Source organism: Carya illinoinensis, chromosome 3 (assembly GCF_018687715.1).
Source record: "Carya illinoinensis cultivar Pawnee chromosome 3, C.illinoinensisPawnee_v1, whole genome shotgun sequence".
Lineage (NCBI taxonomy): Eukaryota > Viridiplantae > Streptophyta > Magnoliopsida > Fagales > Juglandaceae > Carya > Carya illinoinensis.
The window spans coordinates 6,196,956-6,218,957 of NC_056754.1; the positions used below are offsets into that span (position 1 = coordinate 6,196,956).

General features: G+C 35.8%; 1 protein-coding gene across 2 annotated transcripts; it reads right to left on the bottom strand.

The window, feature by feature from the left end:
- Positions 1 to 53: 53 nt before the first annotated feature.
- LOC122302868 (pyridoxal kinase) lies at positions 54 to 18,297 on the bottom strand. 2 transcript variants are annotated; one of them, XM_043114316.1, is made up of 14 exons: positions 18,179 to 18,297; positions 17,466 to 17,688; positions 17,244 to 17,346; positions 15,913 to 16,006; positions 15,662 to 15,766; positions 14,358 to 14,441; positions 13,650 to 13,723; positions 12,958 to 13,022; positions 12,341 to 12,404; positions 6,042 to 6,107; positions 5,395 to 5,451; positions 2,825 to 2,869; positions 2,674 to 2,727; positions 54 to 387 (listed from the first exon to the last, which is right to left on the bottom strand). In XM_043114316.1, the coding sequence occupies exons 1-14, from the start codon at positions 18,288 to 18,290 to the stop codon at positions 247 to 249; spliced, it is 1,287 nt and encodes a 428-aa protein (XP_042970250.1). In that variant the 5' UTR covers positions 18,291 to 18,297; the 3' UTR covers positions 54 to 246. The 2 variants fall into 2 exon arrangements, with proteins under 2 accessions (XP_042970250.1, XP_042970251.1); XM_043114317.1 differs by lacking the exon at positions 54 to 387 and adding an exon at positions 517 to 966.
- Between the last annotated feature and the right edge of the window lie 3,705 nt (positions 18,298 to 22,002).

The window sequence follows — 22,002 nt, forward strand, 5'->3', positions numbered from 1 at the left end:
GCAAAACAGAATATAGAAGCAAAAAAAGAACTTAATCAAAGAACCCAATTGTCTATCTAGTCCAAGCAAAATTTGAGGTTTTTTAAACAGTTCTTCGACAATTAAGATTTTGCACCTAGTAGCAATATAAACCTTTTGTTTATGGAAAAGAACAAGAGGGAATGAAACCACGTTTTCTTTTTATAAACTATGCCACAAGCATCAGGTTATTTGTACCAGATTATGGTGCAATTAATGCATATATTTTTATTTGTATTTTTCAGATTTGAATTTAACTTGTGGATTGCGAATATCATCCTGGCTTTGAATCAGACGAATCTCCAAACTGCTTGACTGGGGACTGTGTCCGGCACTTCTATAATCATTCAGTGTTCTCTGCAGAAGTGCCTGCAAGGATAGAAAAAACTTCAACGATCTGCTAACCATAGTTCAAAGATGAGGATCCAATTGCAAAGTGCAACTCTAGGTTTTGGTTTAATAATCTCAAAAGTAAAGGTTCCCGCAACAATTTGTCAGTTCCTTGAAAGAACAAGTTGATGCATCCAAGATTGATTTTAAAATTGATTTTGATGGTCAAACAGGTCAAATCCCCAGCATGGAGAATATTAGATGATATTTTGCTTCATTCTGATTTCTGATAGCGTTCAAATCCCCAGCAACCAACCAAGGGCTACCCTCAACAATAGTAGCATGGCATCCAATGTCAAGCCAAAGGCGGCTTAGTTGAGTATAAAACTCGGTATTCTGATCCTGGTACTGCTGTAACACTGGTTTGAAGTCAACCCAAAATGCTCTGTGCTTGAGTGATGTCAACTCAAGTTGGTTAGATATGAAGTAATATATGGCCACAGTCGTCACAAATAGAAAATTCAATAGCCAAGTTAAACTAAATGCTAGAGAGAAGTTCTCTCTTCCCTAGCTTTTCCTCATTGCCTCCATTCTCTCCATGGCTCATTAAAGGTCCAGCTGCATGAAAGCATCTTGACTTGAATACATCCCAAAGGAGCATAAGCAGAAAACTTGAAGCTATTAAATCCATTACAGCTTCTTGCCATAAGCCTCTAAATATTCATCCCCTTTAAAATAAATTCTACTAAGGCAACTTCATGCATATTCACAAAGCACCGTTAAAACAATGTATTCTTAGTTTTTTTGCTTAAATTTGTCTCATCCACTCCTCTCCTTCAAATAAATTGGCCAAAAATTGTATACAATAAATAGAATAATATCTCAGAATGAGATAACGGTAAAACCTAAACCGATAGCTCATAGTGTCAGATAGAAGTGTCAACCAAGACTGGAGAAACTTCAAAGGGATTTTTTGTGGGGTGGATTGGGAGAGGAACACAAATTTCATTTGGTTAAGTGGGAAAAGGTATGCAGCCCTATCTCGAACGGGGGTTTGGGTATTAGAAATATGAAAACCTTCAATCGGGCGTTGCTAGGTAAATGGTTGTGGCGGTATCATAAGGAACCCGAATCCCTTTGGAAGACAGTAATAGAGAGCAAATATGGGGAATTATGGGGGGGTTGGTGCACAAAAGAAGTGAGAGGAGCAAACGGAGTGGGTTTGTGGAAACATATAAGAAGAGGGTGGGAGGTGTTCTCACGCCATACCCGCTTTCGTCTAGGAGAAGGAGACCGCATAAAATTCTGGTATGACACATGGTGCAACCATGTTGCTCTAAAGGAATCTTTTCCTACACTATTTAGAGTAGCAAGAGAGACTGAAGCCTCGGTAGCAGAAGGGTAAGATCTGGGGAGCAAATCCAATGGAACATCAACTTTAGTAGGGCAGCACAAGATTGGGAGATGAGCAGTTTTGAAGCTTTTTATAGCCTTCTGTATTCAAGTGAAGCGAGTATTTCACAGGATAGTCTATGGTGGACACCGGCAGCCAAAGGTATTTTTTCAGTGCGCTCTTTTTATAAGGCTCTTATTCAAGAGACACATGCTCAGTTCCCTTGGAGAAAGTTATGGAGACATAAGGCGCCTCCCAAAGCTGCGTTTTTTGTGTGGACAGCATCCCTTGGCAAGATTCTTACTACTGACAACTTGAGGAAGCGTAGGATGATCATCGTAGATTGGTGTTGTATGTGTAGGAAGGGGGGCGAATCGGTGGACCATCTCTTAATACATTGCGAGATAGCAGGAGGGCTATGGAATGAGGTGCTGGGCAGAATCGACTTAGCTTGGGTTATGCCTGAGAAGGTGGCAGGAGTAGTGGCTAGCTGGACAAATATGAGAGGCAATCAACAGATAAGAGAGGTGTGGAAGATGATACCCATATGCATCATGTGGTGTTTATGGCAAGAACGCAATGCAAGGACCTTTGAAGACAGAGAGATCGATGGAGGAATTGAAAGTTTTCTTTTTTAGAACTCTTTGTATTTGGACCATAGCGGTTGACTTTAATGGCCTAGAGCTACATGATTTTCTGATGTCCATCGCCCATACGTAGCGTTGGAAACTATACTTTGTACCGGGCAATTGCCTATTCTTTTGATAATATAATTTATTTACTTATCAAAAAAAAAAGAAGTGTCAACCAATTTGAGGCCTCTATATACATATAACTGTCGAAGTTGAAGTCACTTACAAAGCAAAGATAACATAAGGGCTTTTATAATTCTAGCAACTTGTAATGAACTGAAAGAACAGCAAAAAGAGTACCTGCAAACTTGATACTGCAAGCTCTGCCGCCTTGTCAAGGTTGTCAGGATATTTCTTAAATTCACAAAGAACAATTATTAGCACCAAAAAAAAATTTATTTGCAAGAACTCACTATATAGCTTAAGTTTGAATACAATTTAGACGCATTACATTGCTCCAACCAAGTAGAAGAGCAGTCGTAAGATCTCCTGTTCCCTGCAAGCAAGTGCACATATATTGTGAATTCAGAGCATTTTATAAGGTTGTATTTGTTGCATCCAATACACAGATACGGATGCAAGGAAAAAGTCTTAAGCCGTTTTTTCTAAAACTAGAAAGAATTAAAATACTTTGGATCCTGATTCAATCATAAAGCATAAGTGAAAGCAATTAAAATTTGTTTACAACATGCTGAAGAGAACTACCAAAAAATTTAAACTGCAAATGGCTCTTGAAATGCTAAAGAATTATCGGTATAAAAAGTCTTCCTCCCTGGAAAGTCAAGAGTGTATATTCAAGGAGACAGAAATGATTAACTCTCTTCTGGTAATACCATAGTGAGAGATGTGTAAGAGATTTGAGTATGTAATGAACATGGAAAGGACGTTAGAAGGCTTACAGAAAGTGTTAAGGTACTTACTGAATAACTTTTTTGATAGTATAAGGTACTTACTAAATATGAGAGTTCTGAATAACATTTATTGCAAATACAATAATTTGAAAAAAAAAAAAAAAACTGATAATCAAGAAAACAAAAAGAAAAATCAGAGGCACAAGTTTCACAGTATGCATATAAAACACCACATCTCAAACGGAGATAACACTAGAACTAAGAGCAACCGATAGAAATTGAATTAATCTTGGATGGACTGGTAACTAAGCAAAGCAAGTTAAGAAGCCATGTTAGGTTTGTGAAGAGGACTCCCAAAGCGTTCAAAATATATAATGTTCCTTTTGGTCCATCCCACTTAGTAGTTTTGAATGGTTTTGTAAGGAACTCTATTGCTTTCTTCCATCTAGTAGCTTTAGTAATTGTCCTTCGAATGATATTTTCTCCACTCTCCATCACAAATCATGATTTTCTCCTATTTCTCCAGAAATGCCCAAAAAACACAAAAATAATCAAATCTTGGATGGACTGGTCACCTCGCAAAGAGATCTAAAATCCATCTTCCGCATTTGGAGAGGAATCATGAAGCCCTCAAAAGCCATCCCTCTAAGCCCATCTCATGTAGTATCTACAAATGGTTTTTGTGAGAAGTTCTATTGTCTCCTCCACAAATGGCCGACTTCCTTCTTCAATAATTTTTGTCCTTAAAGGAGACATTCTCATTGGCCATTCTTCCTCTTTTTATTTTTAAGGTACTTTTATTGCATTAAAAATCAAGTACAAAAGGTACTGGAATATTAGACTTTTATGGGTGAAACAAGCAGCTGCATAAATGTGATTTATCCACCACAGGATCAGATCCCACCATTTGCAGGTTGTAACCAGGGAGCAGAACAAGAGCACGTAAGAACCATTAAGAACATCAACTAACTAAAATTTTACCCTCTCTATTTCATAATGTTAGGTATGCACTTCCGATATAAGTTTGTTAATAAGTTTAAAACTTCTTCACAATATAAATTACCATATTTCTTATCAAATAGTTTTACATTCCTCCTTTCCTATTTGTAAATGAGGCCATCCATTTTCCTAGTACCATGCACGCCAACAAGAAGCCCTCCATATGTATCTCAATAATCAAGTCAAAGTAATTGAAACATGTAAAGAAAGAAAGAACAAATGAAAATTAAAAACAGCTATAACTGAGCTTTCTCCTATTTTCTACTAGAAGAATTTTGTCCTTTTTTTTTTATTGGCACTAGGTGTCCATGAACAACGTCTTGACTAATCCAGAGGGTGAACAGGCCCCCTGCAAAAAATTTCCTGCAATTGCATCTCGGGTAATTCAATGAGAAAATCCCCCAGCCCAATAGCCTCTAGAGATTGTTTGCACCGAAGGGGATTTGAACCTTAGACCTGGGGGGAGCATACCCCCAAGCCCATGGCCTTTACCACTTGAGCCAATCTCTAGGCCTTCAAATTAAAACAAATTTTTTTTGTTTTTGATAAGTAAAAAAAATAGATTTTTTTTTTATAAGTTTTTTTAATCTTCATTTTTTACCCATATATAAATAGATTTTATCATGAAAGCTAAATCTCAAAAATGAAAGCATTCATTGTACGAAGGACTATTTCTTTTTTCTTTTTTATTACAGTATTTCACTTTCTGTGACATATTATTGTTAGAAGAACAAAATATTCATTGAATGAGAACAAGGCCAATCTAAGAGTGTTACAAGGTCTATGTATCTTCCTTCATCATATTGTTTTGGCAAAATATGATAGTTCCTGAGCAGTCTTGATGGATTTGTTCATATAGACAGCAGTATTTTTTTTCATGATTACGAGGCTAATGCAGATGCAAATAACATGATTGGAAAGCCATGCAAAAACAAAAACAAGTTCCCAGGTGCCTTTGCATTTCAAGATCTCATTACATATAACATTCCCTAGACGTGCTACTTTAATATTTCTCTGAGACAGACTGGAAGAAGGAAATTGTCCAATTCTCATCACCTTGTTAAAAGCTTCATGCTAAAAAAGCAACTTTAAGTCACAAATCAGTCTTAGTAACAGAGTAGAATCACGAAAGCTGTGCAGATGATACTGATTATGGTGATAAATTACATACCGTAAAATATGCAGGAATTTTGGGAATAATGATCTTAAATTGCTCAGGAGATTGATCCTGTCACAATTGAGAGTTTAGCACAAGTAGATTTTAATCATAAATCAATCAGCATGACTACTTTTTTCTACCCCTATGAACCTATACTCAAAATGCTAGTGAAAAAATTAAATAGAGCTTAACACGGACAAATGAACCAAAAACTAAGAGATACATTTCTATACTCTTATAACTCAAGATATCATATTAAACATATCATTAATGATCCTTAATCAATGTTTGTAAAGACTAACTTCTTGGAATGGGTTAACTTCATATGTATGAGACAGGAATTGGTTTCACATGTGCATATTTATGAAAAATAAGTATTGATAGGGATTTCTGGACAAATACCAAAAGAGAAGCCATATATCTCAACAATTGACTCCCAAATTGAACACTAGAGATGAGGATCTGAAGAAACAACCACAATGTAATCCTAAGATTGGAAGTCCCTAATTTCATAAAATCTAATTGCTTCTAGCATTTTTGTGTAACAGGAGATTACTTTCTAACTTTAACATTTGCCACCATGTTAAAAGTTCCTCGACCAAGTCTAAGCCAAAGTTAACATCACAACCTCAATCATCTTAATACAAAAGGTTACTTACCTTTTCCTTCTGATGACTGCCAATAAGAAGAAGATTGCCTTCTATATTTATGCTTGTAATCACAACCTGTGATCGATAAGAACATACATCACATTTAACAATTCAGAGACACAGACAGAGACAGAGATGTTAAAGTAATATACATGAAGTTCATGGACAAGTTACTTGCATATATAAATTCTTTGAATAGTATTTGATGGAATGGAAGCTTAAGCTGTACAATATAGCTTAACCGACATGAAAAATTGATGCCTCCAATGAAACATTGTAGAATCTGGACCATATCCCAGACGTCAAAGAAGATCAATCACAGCACCTAAGTAATGGAGCTAGCTGTCTCCATCATATCATACTTGGTTGATTTAACTAGGTTTAATAAAACGTAAATTTCACAACTCAGAATGCACTATCTACAAAAGTATAATAGATGCTCAAGATTGCATAAATTAATGCCAAAGAACCAGAAGAACGCAACTGAACAGGTACTAGACATTTGGCAAGGTTGCTATTATCATAATGTCAAAAAACAACACAAAGCTCTTCCTACAGGTCTTACAGGGAGGTGCTCCAAGCTAGAGGTAATGTCAATTGGTAGGAGCTAGAGGAGGGGTAGGCATGCAAAGGGATGGGTTGCAGGCTAAGGGGCAAGCTAGTAGAGCTAGTGCTGGTCTGAATGAGGAAAGTGTGTTGAGTGCTTTGCAAGAGATGAAGTGTCAGGTAGATGCATTGCAAGTCAATATATGTTGGCTGTTACAAGTGCTGAGGAGAATAAAGGGATTGAAGTGGAGTCAGGCTAGATAGTGGGCTGTGGCTCACGGGCTGGAAAACAGGGACAGAATGGGATTGGGGCTGGAAAGCAGAGACAAGTGGGCCAGGGAGGAGAGGAGGATCCAAAGGGCAAAGGGGTGGTTCACGGGCTGGGTCTGGGCAAGGGAGTACACGGGCTGGGCCTGAGCAAAAACCTAGGCATGAACTGGCGTGAAAAAGACCTGAAACAGTGTGTTTCAGGTCTGACTATCGAATCCGAAACTATACTCATAGGGCTGAGTCTTGGGGTGGTTCTAGCACAGAACCGGCCGACGGTGAGAGGTGGCTCAGGCAAGGTCCCGCCGGTGGTCGTATAGTCTCCGGAAAGGAAGGGGGCCGAGATTGAGGGTCTGCTTGGGGAGCCCGATACTACTACACTTATGGGCCCGAATCCTGGGGTGGTTCTAGCACAGAACCGGCCAACCATGAGCGGCGGCTCAGGCGAGGCCCCACTAGTGGTCATACAATCGCCGGAAAGGGAGGTGGAGGCTTTAAGCAACGGGATTGAGCCCAATCTCTTCAGCGATGGTGCGGGAGCTGCCCAGGGAGAGTCTTCTTCGAGTGGGTCTTCACAAAATATTCTGGTGACCTGTTCTGAGCCACTAGAGCAGGTGGCTACACCATTAGTTCAGTCTGAAGAGATACAAGAGGTTTTTGGGGTGCCGTGTGAGGGGATACAAGACAAAACAGTGGATGAGGTGGATGGAGGGTGTTCTTTGGATAAGGAGGAAGGTATGTTGATGTTGTATGATCCTACTAATTTTCCAACAGAGGAGGAGGAGGCTGTAGGAGAGGACCCCACACCTTTAAACGTGGTTCCCCCTAGTATTTCCACTGATTGGCTATTAAAAGAGGTTGAGGACTTCAAAACTGTTTGGGGATATCATGTGAGGGGTATGAAGAGCAATTTAAAGCTTTGATTACAGCAATTGCAGCAGGACATCATGGTGTAGGGTGAAAAAGAGATAGGGAGCTGAAACGCTTGACGTGGTCCATAAATTACGAAGGAAAGGAGGGAAGTGCGAGTAGGGGAAGAAATAAGGGAAGGGCTGGAGCAGTTTGTTAATGAAGCCAAAAATTCTGAGTTGGAATGTTAGGGGGTTGAACGAGTCGAATAAACGTCTTCGTATAAGAGCTTTGTTAAGGCAATGGAAGGCGGACGTCATTTGTTTGCAAGAAACAAAGCTGAAAATCATTAGTAGAAGAATTATTAGAAGCATTTGGAGTTGTCAATATGTAGGGTGGATATACGTACCATCCAAAGGGGCCTCGGGAGGTATATTGGTTATGTCGGATAAGAGGGTTGTGGAGTGCACCGATGAGTTTATGGGGGAGTATGCAGTGGGGTGTTCCTTCAAAAATTTAGAAGATGGGTTTGTATGGGCCTTCGCTGGGGTCTATGGGCCTAATTTGGATAGGGAGAGGAAAAGGATGTGGGATGAGCTGGCTGGACTTTGTTCTTAGTGGGAGGTCCCATGGTGCATTGGCAGGAATTTTAATGTAACAAGATTTCCTACCGAAAGATAAGAAAAGGGGGGGGGGGGACGTCAAAATTCAGCAATGGTGGAATTCTCAGACTTTATCTTTGAGCTAGGCCTTATGGATATTCCCCTAATGGGAGGGGAGTACACTTGGTCTAATAATCACACTTGGTCAAGACTGGACAGGTTTCTTATTTCTCCTTCGAGGGAGCTGCAATTTCCAGATCTGACCCAGAAGAGGCTCCAGAGGTTATGCTCTGACCATTTTCCTGTTTTTCTAGATGGGAGTGGCGTGCAAGGGGGTAAGAGGCCTTTTAAGTTTGAAAATATGTGGCTAAAAAAGGAGGGGTTTGTGGATTTGGTTAGAAATTGGTGGAATTCTTATGTATTTGAGGGTAATCTGAGTAAGGTGTTGGCTGGAATATTGAAAGCTTTGAAGAAGGATTTGAAGACTTGGAATAAGCAGGAGTTTGGTGAGATAACTAAATAGAAAAATTGCTTATTGCAAGAATTACAAAGCTTGGAGGGAGTAGACGATGAGAACAACCGAAAAGAGCAGGTAGTAACTGAACTCGAAAGACTGACCTTATTAGAGGAGATTTCATGGAGGCAAAAGTCAAGCGCTTTATGGCTTCGGGAGGGGGATAAATGCACTAAGTTTTTCCACCGCATAGCTAATGCATATAGGAGGTTCAATACCATTGAGTCTCTGAATATTGATGGTATTACCTCGTCAGATCAGGCGGAAATGAAGGAATATGTAGCTGAACATTTTGAAAACTTATTGTCAGAACCTATTGCATGGAGACCTAAGGTGGATAGTCTAACTTTTGAGAGTATTGACCAAATTAGTATGGTGTGGTTGGAGAGACACTTTGAAGAGGAAAAGGTACACAACGTTCTTAGGAAAATGAATAAAGATAAAGCTCCAGGCCCGAATGGTTTCAATATGGCTTTTTTCCAAACTTGTTGGGAGGTGGTGAGAGAAGATGTTATGCTGGTTTTCCAGGAATTTTTCACTCAAGGAAAATTTGAAAAAAGCCTAAATGCTACCTTTATCGCCTTAGTCCCTAAAAAGGCTGGTGCAATAGAGGTACAAGATTTCAGACCGATTAGTCTTGTAGGCAGTGTTTATAAGTTATTGTCGAAGGTGCTGGCAAATAGAATGAGCACGATAATGGAAAATATTATCTCTAAATCGCAAAATGCCTTTATAAGGGGGAGACAAATACTAGATTCGGTTCTCATTGCCAATGAATGTTTGGACAGCAGAATCAGGTCAGGAATTCCAGGTATTCTTTGTAAGCCAGATATGGAAAAGGCATATGATCATGTTAACTAGGACTTTCTGATGTACATGTTGAGTAGATGTGGGTTTGGGGTAAGATGGAGGAAGTGGATAAGGCATTGTGTGTCAACGGCACGTTTCTCAGTCTTGGTAAACGGAGAACCTGTGGGCTTCTTTAACAGTTCGCGAGGGCTACGACAAGGAGATCCATTATCACCATTTTTATTTGTAGTAGTCATGGAGGCTTTGAGTAAAATGGTGACGGCGGCAATAGGAGGACGGTTTTTTTCTGGCTTCTCGGTGGGAGATTCACACAGCCAAACCACTATTTCTCACCTTTTATTTGCAGATGATACCTTGCTGTTGTGTGAGGCAAACACAGGACATATTCAATCACTGAAGGCCATTCTACTTTGTCTTGAAGCTATTTCCAGATTGAAGATTAATCTTGATAAGACAGATATGGTCGCAATAGGGGATGTAAGTAACATGAGCAGATTGGCTAACACATTGGGATGCGTGGTCTCTTCCTTGCCAATGAAGTATCTTGGGCTCCCATTGGGAGCTTCTTTCAAAGTTAAGTCCATTTGGGATGGGGTTTTGGAAAAATTTGAGCGTAGGTTGGCCGGTTGAAAAATGTTATATTTATCCAAAGGGGAGCGTCTCACTTTTATTAAGAGCACTCTCTCAAATCTTCCCACATACTATTTGTCTCTGTTCCCTCTTCCTGCTAGCATTGCATGTAGAATGGAAAAACTTCAACGTGAATTTTTATGGAGTGGAATAGGAGAGGAGTTTAAGTTTCATTTAGTGGGTTGGGATAAGGTGTGCAATCCTATGAGAGATGGCGGACTGGGGGTTAGGAATGTGAGGATTCTTAATAGGTCTTTACTAGGTAAATGGCTTTGGCGATATAACAATGAGATGGGAGCTTTATGGAAAGGGGTGATAGATTTGAAATATGGTCGTGAAACGGGGGGTTGGTGTTCAAAAAAGGGAAGGGGGTCCTATGGAGTGGGGTTGTGGAAGTTCATACGGAAAGGATGGGATTCTTTTGCTAGTAATACTCGATTGAGCTTGGGGGATGGAAGAAGGATACTCTTTTGGAAGGATAGTTGGGTGGGTGACACAATGTTGCTGGAGGCTTATCCCACTATTTACAGTATTGCAAGGGATCCAGATGCCATGGTGGCTGATTTGAGGGTAACTATACAAAGTTCACAAGAGTGGAATATCAACCTAAATCAGAAGGTACATGACTGGGAAGTGAACATACTGGTGGATTTTTTTAACTTGCTATATTACATTCTTGTTGCTGCCACAACTGAAGATGTGATGATTTGGAGACCCTCTAGGAAAGGAAAATTCACGATACGCTCGTTTTATGACTCTATTATTGGGCAACAAGGACATTCTTTCCCTTGGAAGAACATTTGGAGGACTAAAGCACCTACAAAGGCCGCCTTTTTTGTGTGGACAGTAGCCTTAGGCAAGATACTGACTAATGATAATCTGAGGAGAAGGGGCCTTGTTATAACGGACTGGTGTTGTTTGTGTCATAAGAGTGGGGAAACGGTGGATCATCTAGTTTTACACTGTGAGTTTGCTAGAGACATATGGAACTATTTTTTCAGCAAGATGGAAATAGCATGGGTGATGCCAGGCCAGGTGGTTGATCTTCTGGCATGCTGGAGAGGTATCACTGGGACACTATAGATTGCAGTTGTTTGGAAAATGGCCCCTATTTATATTCTTTGGTGTATTTGGAGTGAACGTAATGAGAGACTTTTTGAGAATCATGAATGTTCCTTGGAAGAGTTTAGGAGTTTCTTTTGGAGGACTTTGTTTATGTGGGCTATTGGGTTGGATTTAAATGGGCTTAGTTTTCATGATTTTCTTGTAACGGTTACTAGTTCTTAAAAAGGTGTATGCTTTTGTATACCTCTAGTGTCATTGGCCTATGCCTATCCTTTTATCAATGAAATATCATATTACTTATAAAAAAAAAAAAAAACAACACAGTTCTGCATCAGGTACTCCATCCATCAATAGGAAGTACCCACATATTGGGGATGGGAAGAAGCAATTGGGCCAGTTCATCCATCAAACTCACCTGTGGTTCTTTCCATGAGAACTAATTTCATTTCATCGAAGGAAACAAGTGCACCTGATGCCCATCTAAGAAAGAGTGCTATGGCATATCTATAAATGTTCATTTAACAGAAGCATGCTGTAGATTTTAGCAATCAAGACTACATCTATCAGTCATTTTCTTAGCAATGACTCATGTTCATCTCAGGGCAAACTTGTTTAAGAGTTGAACTGATCCATAAAGGAATCACTATTGTGCCAATGTCTACCACATGCATTGATTTTGACACATATATACTCTAATGTCACCAAAATTACAATTATGTTTTGATAAACAAATAAAACATAAAATAAACCACAAAAGAATGGTACAACCCTAGCACACAAAGTATACAAGGTACTCCAATATCACCACTCCAAATAACAAGACAATTGGAAGTTTAGAACCAAGAACAGAACAAGAAGCTTGCATATTCAAATAGGCATAAGCATCTTGGGCTTCAAAGGTTCAGCTTATGATTTTTTTTTTTTTTTGATAGGTAATAAGATATTTTATTCCAAGTAACTAGGCATAGCCCAAGTACATAGGAAGTATACAAGAAAAAGTTCAGCTTATGATGAAATAACAAAACCTTTGATGGCCCGGCAGCATGAAGGATGTTACAAGCTTCCCGGCCATCTCTTTCAGAGCCAATCCTGTAACAAGTATATCAAATCATTAGGCACAAGAGCTACAGCAAAGCAAAAGCAAAAGATATAGAGTAAATGTGGATATAAAGATGCAACAAGGTGGGAGTTAGAAGGATAAGGCATCCTTCTGATAGAAAGTGTGAGTGAATAGCAAAGAAAGTGCAAAATAGAACCTATTCTCAAATAACAATGCAAGAAACTTATGCATGCCTCCCATTACTGATTGAAACAGTAATCTCCTTGTAAGATCATATGAATTAGTTAAACCCTAAAACGAACCTAATTGAGAACTGTAATTCATAACATCAATATAATTAAAATTCTCAGTTTATTCAAAAGTCAATTATGTAGGAAAGCCGGATAATTTCCTGTGTAATATAATCACAAAGAGAGTAATAGCTTAAGTCATAACACTTTATACTCCAATTTATTACATTTACTCCTCTTTCTTTCTTTCCTGTTTTATATGTAAGGCTGATGAACTACATCTAGACATATCCAGAGTTAAAAGACTCAATTAAGTAAGCTTCACCAACCATATTGAGGTATTAGTAACTACCTGAAACCAGTCAACTGTTCTGCTTCAAACTGGTTGGGTGTCAACATTGAAGCCACTGGGACAACCTAATCATACAGAGCATTACCAAAATGTAACCATCATATCCAATTCAGTCTCCCTAATGACCTTTAGAATAAGAAACAATTATATAAATAGACAACAATTCATGACTAAATGACAACTCTGGTTGTTTAATATTTAGGATCCAAGTAATCCAAATGTGAAACATACAGTTTGAGATACTGCTCTGACATAGTCATTAACTCCGGACAGCAGTCAAGAACATCCCAACATTTCAAATTCAGAGTCAATTTTTCTACGCCCTGTGGCCAATTTAAGTTTATGAATTTCTTTTTCAAGACATCCCACAATACATCATTTTTCTAATGGCAGAAGTTCTTATTTCTTTAGTAACTATATGGCACTCTAACCTTTCTAAAAAAGCACACAAAATTCTTTTTTTCTTTTTATAAGTAAAATCAAAGTATATTAATGAAAAAAAGCACACAAAATTCTTATTGAAAGGCATCACCTATAATAAAATATAGGACATTTTGGGAAGGTCATTTAGTTTTTTATTAATACTCTTTTCATTTCAAATCAAGATATGAAAGTTAGGATGAAGACATTTTATGAAAAGGATATGATTTGATAAAGGAAAAAACCACTAAAACTTTAACAGGATTGGTCACCTTTTCGCGATATACTGATACTAGCTCTAGAGGGACATAGAGCTTTCCTTCATCACCCATCACTGGATCACATACTAGACAAGAAAAGCCATATTTTAATGAGACATTGGAAAAATAAAAAATAAAAATCCCTTCAAGAACTAAATATACTGGCAAATTCTGGATATATTATTAGCTAAAGTCAATAGTTTCTCCTCTGGAATATGCTGTTAATGCCTATCACCTCTTCTGGTGGCTTTCAACTCTCTTTAAAGTGAGCATCCTTGAACATTAAAGCCAATATGACCTGTATATCTGCCTAGTCAAAAACTGAATTCCAAGCTAATCATAATTGTAAGCTGCAGCAGCATCAACAACAACAGCTTCTAGCAGCGTCTCATCCATATTATTTTGTGCCAGAAACAAAACTAAGATCTATTTTTTCAATCATATTTTGACCCCAAAAAGATTGGACTTCTTATGGCCTAAACAAATCAAATCTGTCAAAAAGTGCTTCTCTACATATATGGCTATACAGCTGGAGATGATATTTCAATTATGAACTTTGCTCAACAAGTTATAAGCCTTGAAAAACCACTTTTACCTAGTCCCCGGTATCTACATTAATATTTTCAGAGCAATAGTACAAGGATTAACATTGTTTGATATCACGAAAACTTCTAAAACAATCAGTACTCCAGACATTCCATTTTAAAGTAATCTACTCACCATATGTAAGTTCTGGGTTTATGGAACGAAGCTTATTAACAACTTCCAACACAGTGTTCAAAAAAGAAACCGAACCAATATAACCTGAAAATTAAATGATCAGACTTAAAACGATGCACAATGAAAATAAAAACTTCCTAATAAAGAAAAAATCAAGTATCAAAAAAAGATTATGGGCAAAATTTCAGATACAAAGTCTAAAGTGACTTTTGAGGAGTAAAATTGACAATAAAGAAAAATTTTGCACTCCTTCCCCAGGTAAAATTTATAAAACGCATAACTATCAAGTAAAAAATATGAAATGGACAAGCAAGTCATAGTATTTCATAGTGGTCTTTTTTGGGCGATACAGACCTCCATAGAAATATGTGGTTCAATGTTTTCAATTTTTCTGTAAATATAACAAAAAATTATTTAAAAAGCACAAAAATGGGGAGAAGCCTAGTGAAAGCAAAGTATAGAAGTCTACTAGATACCAAAAACAAAATATCTAAATTTAAAAGAACATGAGATTTTAACAGAGTTTATTGGACAATATCTTATATATGTCAAAGTTAATAAGGTAACTTAAGGGTGGGAATATAATGATATCATAATAGAGTGTCACTCCAATGTGGTCCACTATGATACACCGGATTTGTATTTGGCATATACTAGGTAAAACTAGATTTGGAAAATATATGGAAAATTACCTCAAAGTAGTTATGTTCCTTCTCCAAAAAGTTTAACAACTAGACTCAAACTCTATTAGGGATTTAACTGATGGGGACCCTAATTATGTGCCAACACTTCTTCATGTCTCAAATTCTACAATGCTGGTTAGGTGGGGCAACATATAGCAGTATCAAACAATGTCTTGATGTAACACATCAAATTGATTCTGAGGCTGCAAAGCATCAATCAGAAATCAGTGTTACAAACTATGAGGTGTATGAACCATATGCATCTGTCAAGTATGTTTCCCCAGTCAAAATGTTTTTTTTAGAAGTATTTCCTTGGTCAAAACTCAATTCCTGTCTATAAACTACAGGAACCAAATCCTGTTTCTTCTTCTCATAAAAACTTAAAAGTGGACAGAAGATTCGCCTATCTCAGAAAGACTGATCTCAAAACAAATCTCTCTCCCCCCCTCCCCCACCCCCTTTCTCTCCATTCCCCCACCCCCAAAAGAAAACAAATCAAATTATGTCACATAGTTCATCCAGAGAGCAATACACAGGTACCATGGCACACAAGACAAAATATCCAGAGAGCAATACACAAGTTTTCTTGTACCATGTCACAATAAAACTTGGCTGGCGTACCTGTTAATAAATGAGTGTAGTACAATAAATCATTTGCTTCAAGGCCTTCTATCAAGTCGCATAGCTGTTGTCCATTCAAAACTTGGCCCCTAAAAGTTGGGTATCCTACAAAATTTTAGATAAAATTAAACCATGTCCCCACCTTCACTGTGAAATGCCTGGACCTATACCAATTGATGGATGACTTCGCACCATATATCAGGCCTTGGAATTTCTGAGACTGTTTGAATGAAGTAATAGTAGCAGCTTGCCTGTGTGGTTTGAGAATTGCACTGAATTAATTGGATCCACATCATAGCCTAATAGTTGGAGAGGGAAGACAGCTGATTTATTTCCAACATATCCCTGAAGAAAGAGTAAGGAAGTACTGTTAAGGCCTTAATCTGGAGCACATCAACAGCATAAAGTTTTTTTTTTTTTTTGGTTGGGGGGGGGGGGGGGGGAATGGAAGAGAGCTCCTGCATTGATAAAGAAATAAAGAAGAGATCTAAGCATTTTGTGCTTGCTTCAGTTGCCAATTACAGTTGCCTTTGCCACCGTGATTGTCCTAAAACAAAGCATGTAACAGAAGATTGCATATCCACACGAGCAGTTAAGTGAGTGTTACAATTGGACCCCCTGTCGAAGGCATACATGCATTGTATTTTTGTTTTAATTTTTCATTAGTGCATAACTCCAATTAGTTATTTTGTTCGCACAATGGCACCATAGATTCAGACATCTTCGCTACTTCACTGGATAGGGCAAACAAGTGATTCCATGGCCCTCACATTACTGCAGACCAGACAAACACATAACCACTACAAGGAACGAATATACCACCAATTGGCTATTTATATCCACAATTAAGCGGTATAAATCTGTACAACATTTAAATGTGTCAATAAACCTGATGTTTTTGGGACGCTCAATGGTGACACAAATATATGACCCCAAGTCTCCAATAAGTGTGGTAAACAAACTTAGCGTAACGACCGTTATAGAAGAAAATTTCCATTTCTCTTACCAACTTGACAATAATAGGTTAGTAAGAATTACTGAAAAAGGGAAAGAAAGAGAAAGGCAAGGCTTTTTATTAATCTTTTAAAATGTCATTTCTTTCGAATTCTATCTCATGATTTGAGACCTACGAAACTTCGAACACGCTTCTTACTTTTTAAATTTTTATGCCATAATCAACCAAAATTTTCTACTTGCGGTGGGAAAGTAAAGGACATTTCTCACGCATCACATAAATTCATAACCGTGCTTGACATAATCGCCCAAATAAGCTTCATTTCTCTTTCTAATTTCTCAGGCACACAAATATCAACCAATAAATTAACGAATCAACATCGAAACTAACTGAGATTACATTCATGCATTAACTTTAATGGTAGAAAAAAGAAGAAAATTTTTTTGAAAAAAAAAAAACAACGTAGCAAACAAATAGTGTTGATCAAACCAACAAATCCAAGCAAAAAGGTTATCTTTGCCCTTCAATGGGAAAAAAAGGACCTCAAGTTCGTTTCACTCTTTGCTTCCTTAATTCTCAGCAGCCATACAGAGTGTTAACATTGGAAAAAAGGAGGGGCAGCAGTACCTGAACTGTGTGAGATTGAATACTGAGAACTCGACCGGTCTCGGAGGGCAAAGCCAAGGAAAGTATCGGAGGTGCCATTTCTGGACTCCTTGAGCTCCTGGACCTTCGATTCCAATCAAAACAATAATGGAAGAGAGAACCACATATTAATAAATAAATAAATAAGAATCGGGAAAGAAAATCAAAGACAAGTGGATGAATTGATCGGGAAAGAGATTGTACCGGAAAATGTGAGTATCTCGGGAAATACCAAACTGAGGATGGCCTTCGAGCAGAGACTTCAACTTCAACAGCATGTATGGGGCGGAGACTCGGAGTACCAAAACTTGAGCGTTAAGTATCGTGTGTCTCGCATATTTAAATTGAAAAATAAGAAAATGACGTGAATCATGTGTGTGCCATTTCTGCCTTGGTGAAACGATTTCCAGCGACTGACGTTGCTTCCCTTCGTTGACGAAATTGATAAGAGATATGATTTTATTATTAATATTTGAATAAGTCTTTTTATTCATTTTGAAAAAAAAAAAACAATTAAATTTAAAATTTACATAATTTTTTTGAATGATAGATTTCATCTTTTTTTTAGACAGAGTGCAATGAATTTGCATACCTTAACATTAAGATTGTTAATCCGAATTTTGGATCAAATACTTAAATATCTAGACTTCGAGTCTCAAATCTAAGTGACAAATTTCAATACGATTATACCTAGATTATGATTCGGATTTTATTTAAAAATCTATATTCTATTATAATTTTTTAATAAAAAATTTAAAAATATATATTTTTTATATATAGAACAATTAATTATTTTTTTAACTAAATACAAAAATTAATATTTATCATATAAAATATATACAATACACAATATAATTTACTATATATTACATTATTTAATATTTATAGATTATATTATAAAACACAAAATTACAAACCAGATTGATCATAAAGAGCTTCTGGAATCCTTGATCCAGATCTCCTTCCCTGCATGTGCAGCTTGATGACGAGAGATGGGAAAATTGTGTCAGAAACAAAGCTGTAAACCATGGGACCTGATTCTTCTCGAATTATGCTACACAACCCCTCAACCCCCTGCACTCTACTTATTTTTTAATTTTTATTATTTTATTTTTTATCAAATATTTAATATATAAATAATTAATTAATTAATTAAATTAATTTAAAAAAAATAAATTCAAAAAAAAATATTAAAAAATAAAAAAGAGATGGGGTGTTGGGGGTTGGGAAGATTTATTCTTCTCTAAAAACTTTTGCCAGACTTTCATATGAGATTTTTATTCATTTCTGGACATCGATAGTGACAAACATGCTACATGCATTGTACCGTACGTAATGCTAAAGACCAAGTGCATATTTAAAAAATATTTTATTCATAAAAAAATTACTTAATAAATAAATTTATACAATAATAAATTTTGATACGATATATCATATTATAAAATAAATATTTTTATTATAAATTTATATTACTTTATAATTTATTTTTATATAATTATTTAATATTTATAGCACCAATCTCAATATATATATATATATATATGCTTTCATTTCTATCTATATTGAAAGGATAGTATTTGATATTCTTTTATCGCCAGCTTTGCATGATATGTCGTGTACCTGTAGGTCCATTTCCGGTTATTCGGTTGTAGATCGGGTCTTACAGAAAATAATAATAAAAAAAAAATAAATCCCTCAAAATATACAGTAAAGTAAAAGTATATCTAGCATTCTTCAAAAAAAAAAAACTATATATAATATTATTCTCACTTTAAATTAAAGTTATTTTTATAAAATAGTTCAATTACAAAAGTATCACTATTTTATAAAAAAAAATAAAAAATTATTTTATTAAATTGATCGAATATATTGTTAGCATTAAGCATATATTCACGGATTGATTAATTTTTTTTAATCAAGATTTATTACTCTCTAATCATGTATTGGTTAATTTATTATATAATTGGTATATCTTTTATTTGAGGTAATAAAAATGAAGATGAGATTGTAAATTCAAATCTCTACTTATTCAATAATTAATTATGATAGTTAGTGGGGAAGCTTTTTATCATTTGTATTGGTTTGAATGTAGTTTTTAAAATAATTATAGATTGCGTTTGGATGTTGAGTTGAAATGAAAGTTGAAAATTGAATAAAATATTGTTATAATATTATTTTGTAATATTATTATTATTTTTAGATTTGAAAAAGTTGAATTGTTTATTATATTTTGTATTATAATTTATAAAAATTGTAATAATTATATAAGATGAGTTTGTGATCCAAACCGGTATTTACTTCATTCAGGTGAACTTTATTAAAATATAACCCTTTGAAGTCTATGTGTGTCTTGAGAAGTTTAATTGTATTTTTTAGTTTTGGTTAGTAATATACGTTATGGAATTTTTTTTTTTTTTTTTATGGAATTTACTTACAAAGAAAAGTGATAGTATGAATATCAAATTTGTCTACTCATATTTTTTTATTTTTTTAATGATTAATGAAGTGATCATTAATAAATTTTTATTTTTTTATTTTTTAATGGTTAAAGATGTTTAAAAAATACTTATAAATAAATAAATAAAACTTAAATATACAATTGTGCACATTTGATAGTCACCCTAAAATTGTTCAAAATATAAAACTAAGTACACGAGACAAATACAATATCAACACCTATGCATGAGTGTCTGAAGATATAAGAAAATTATGTATATTCATGCCATTAAAGCCTATTAGTGATTTTTTTTTTTCCTTAGTGGATAAGGATGTTCAGAAAATTCTTAAAGGAAAAAAAAAAAAAAACAAAAATAACTCATTTATACAAATGTGTACATTTTAGTGGATATAATAGTTACTCTAATATCATCCAAAATATAAAACTAAGTACACGAGACAAATACAAGATCAACACCTATGTATGAGTGTCTAAATATATAAGGAAACCAGGTACATTTATGTCATTAAAGTCTATTACAATTTATAGATGTGAAGCAAAAAAGTTTTAATCTCGCCCATTGTCCGTTCATGATCCTCAGAATTTTGATCACTCATCTCCATCCAGATTTCGCATGCACCACTATAGATTGATCATTATCATGTTCCACGTAGTTGAAATTTGAGAATTACTCCGAATGCCTTGCCAAATAGCCAAAAAATCAACGATCCTTCGTGACATCTCCCAATGAAGCACTACTCTAGCAAAGATATAAATATTTTACAAATTCATAGCTACATCACAATGCAATAGTAGGTCATCCATTGACTACCAATTGTTATTGCACATATAACACCAATCTAACACAATAATTAGGTGTTTCTTTAGATTATCTAAGACAAGAATTTTCCCTGGTAAAGTTGTCAAAAAGAAATAAGCTTTTAGAGGAGCACTAGTCTTCCATATGTTATTCCACATGAAAGTTATTGTAGAATGCTTCATAAGGGACTTATAGTATGACTGTACAGTAAATCTCCTATTCTTGGATGGTGATCATAAAATCATATAAGCTGCTCCATTCACTCTACAATTATACACAAGATTGATAAAATCTGTAAATGTGTCAATTTCCTAGTATTAGGTAGCTCTAAGGAAAATGAGATTCCACTAAGAAGAGCCATTAGATAAATCCATGAGTTATGCTACTGTAGCCTCATGTCTTCATGCAATGCTGTATATTGTTGGGTAGACTTCCTTAAGGAATCAATCTATACACCATAAATCATGCCAAAATTTAATAATGGAACCATCTCCAAATGCACATCGTGTGTATCGATGAAAGTTTGTCTAGTCTTTTCTCATGTGTTTCCAAAGCCCAACTCCACATGGTTCGTCAATTTCATTTGAGCACCATCCTTTCCACATTTCACCATATTTTAACTCTATAATACTTATCTACAACGCTCTAATTTTATTAAGATATATCTATGTTGCCCAGATGACTAACACAAGAGGGGGGGTGAATTGAGTTGTAAAAAGAAATAACAATTATAAATCAAATATATAATATAAAATATAAACAAAATATGAAATAACAATAAATATAAAGAGTAAGGGTAAGAGAGAAGCAAACTCAGTATGTTAACGAGGTTCGGCCCCACTGCCTACGTCCTCGCCTCAAGCTACCCCTTGAAGATTCCCAAATTCATTATTCAACCTCATTCAGGTGGAGATAGAAACCTATTACACATTTGAACAACACCGCTACAAAAGATCTGTGTAGAACACCCTCTACACTTGCAATCACCTTACAAGTGGTAATTCAACTATTCCCCATATAGAATACTTTCTATACGTACAAGGGTTATACACACCCTTTTTCTGATACAAAAGCTGATAGTGGGTAGGTTATCAGAAAACACTCCCCAATGAGTGAAATAAGAACAATACAGCACAAACTATATCTCTTAAAATGAATAAGGATTAAGGCTCAATACTTAGAGAAGAGAGAATGAAAGCTTTGAATGAATGTTGTATGCTCTGGATGTTGTGAATGTGAAGCTCTCAAATGATCTATTTATAGGCATATGAGACTTTATATTCAAATTTAAAAAGATTCACATGTCAAAGACAACATCATTCACTTTTTCAAAAAATTCAAATAAAAGGTTCTTCTTTTTCAATTGTCAAAGACAATATTATTCATTTTTTCAAAAAAATCAAACCTAATCTTTTACTTTTGACATATGACAAAATGAGCACACTTTCATTTTCAAAAAATTCAAACCTAATCTTTTACTTTTT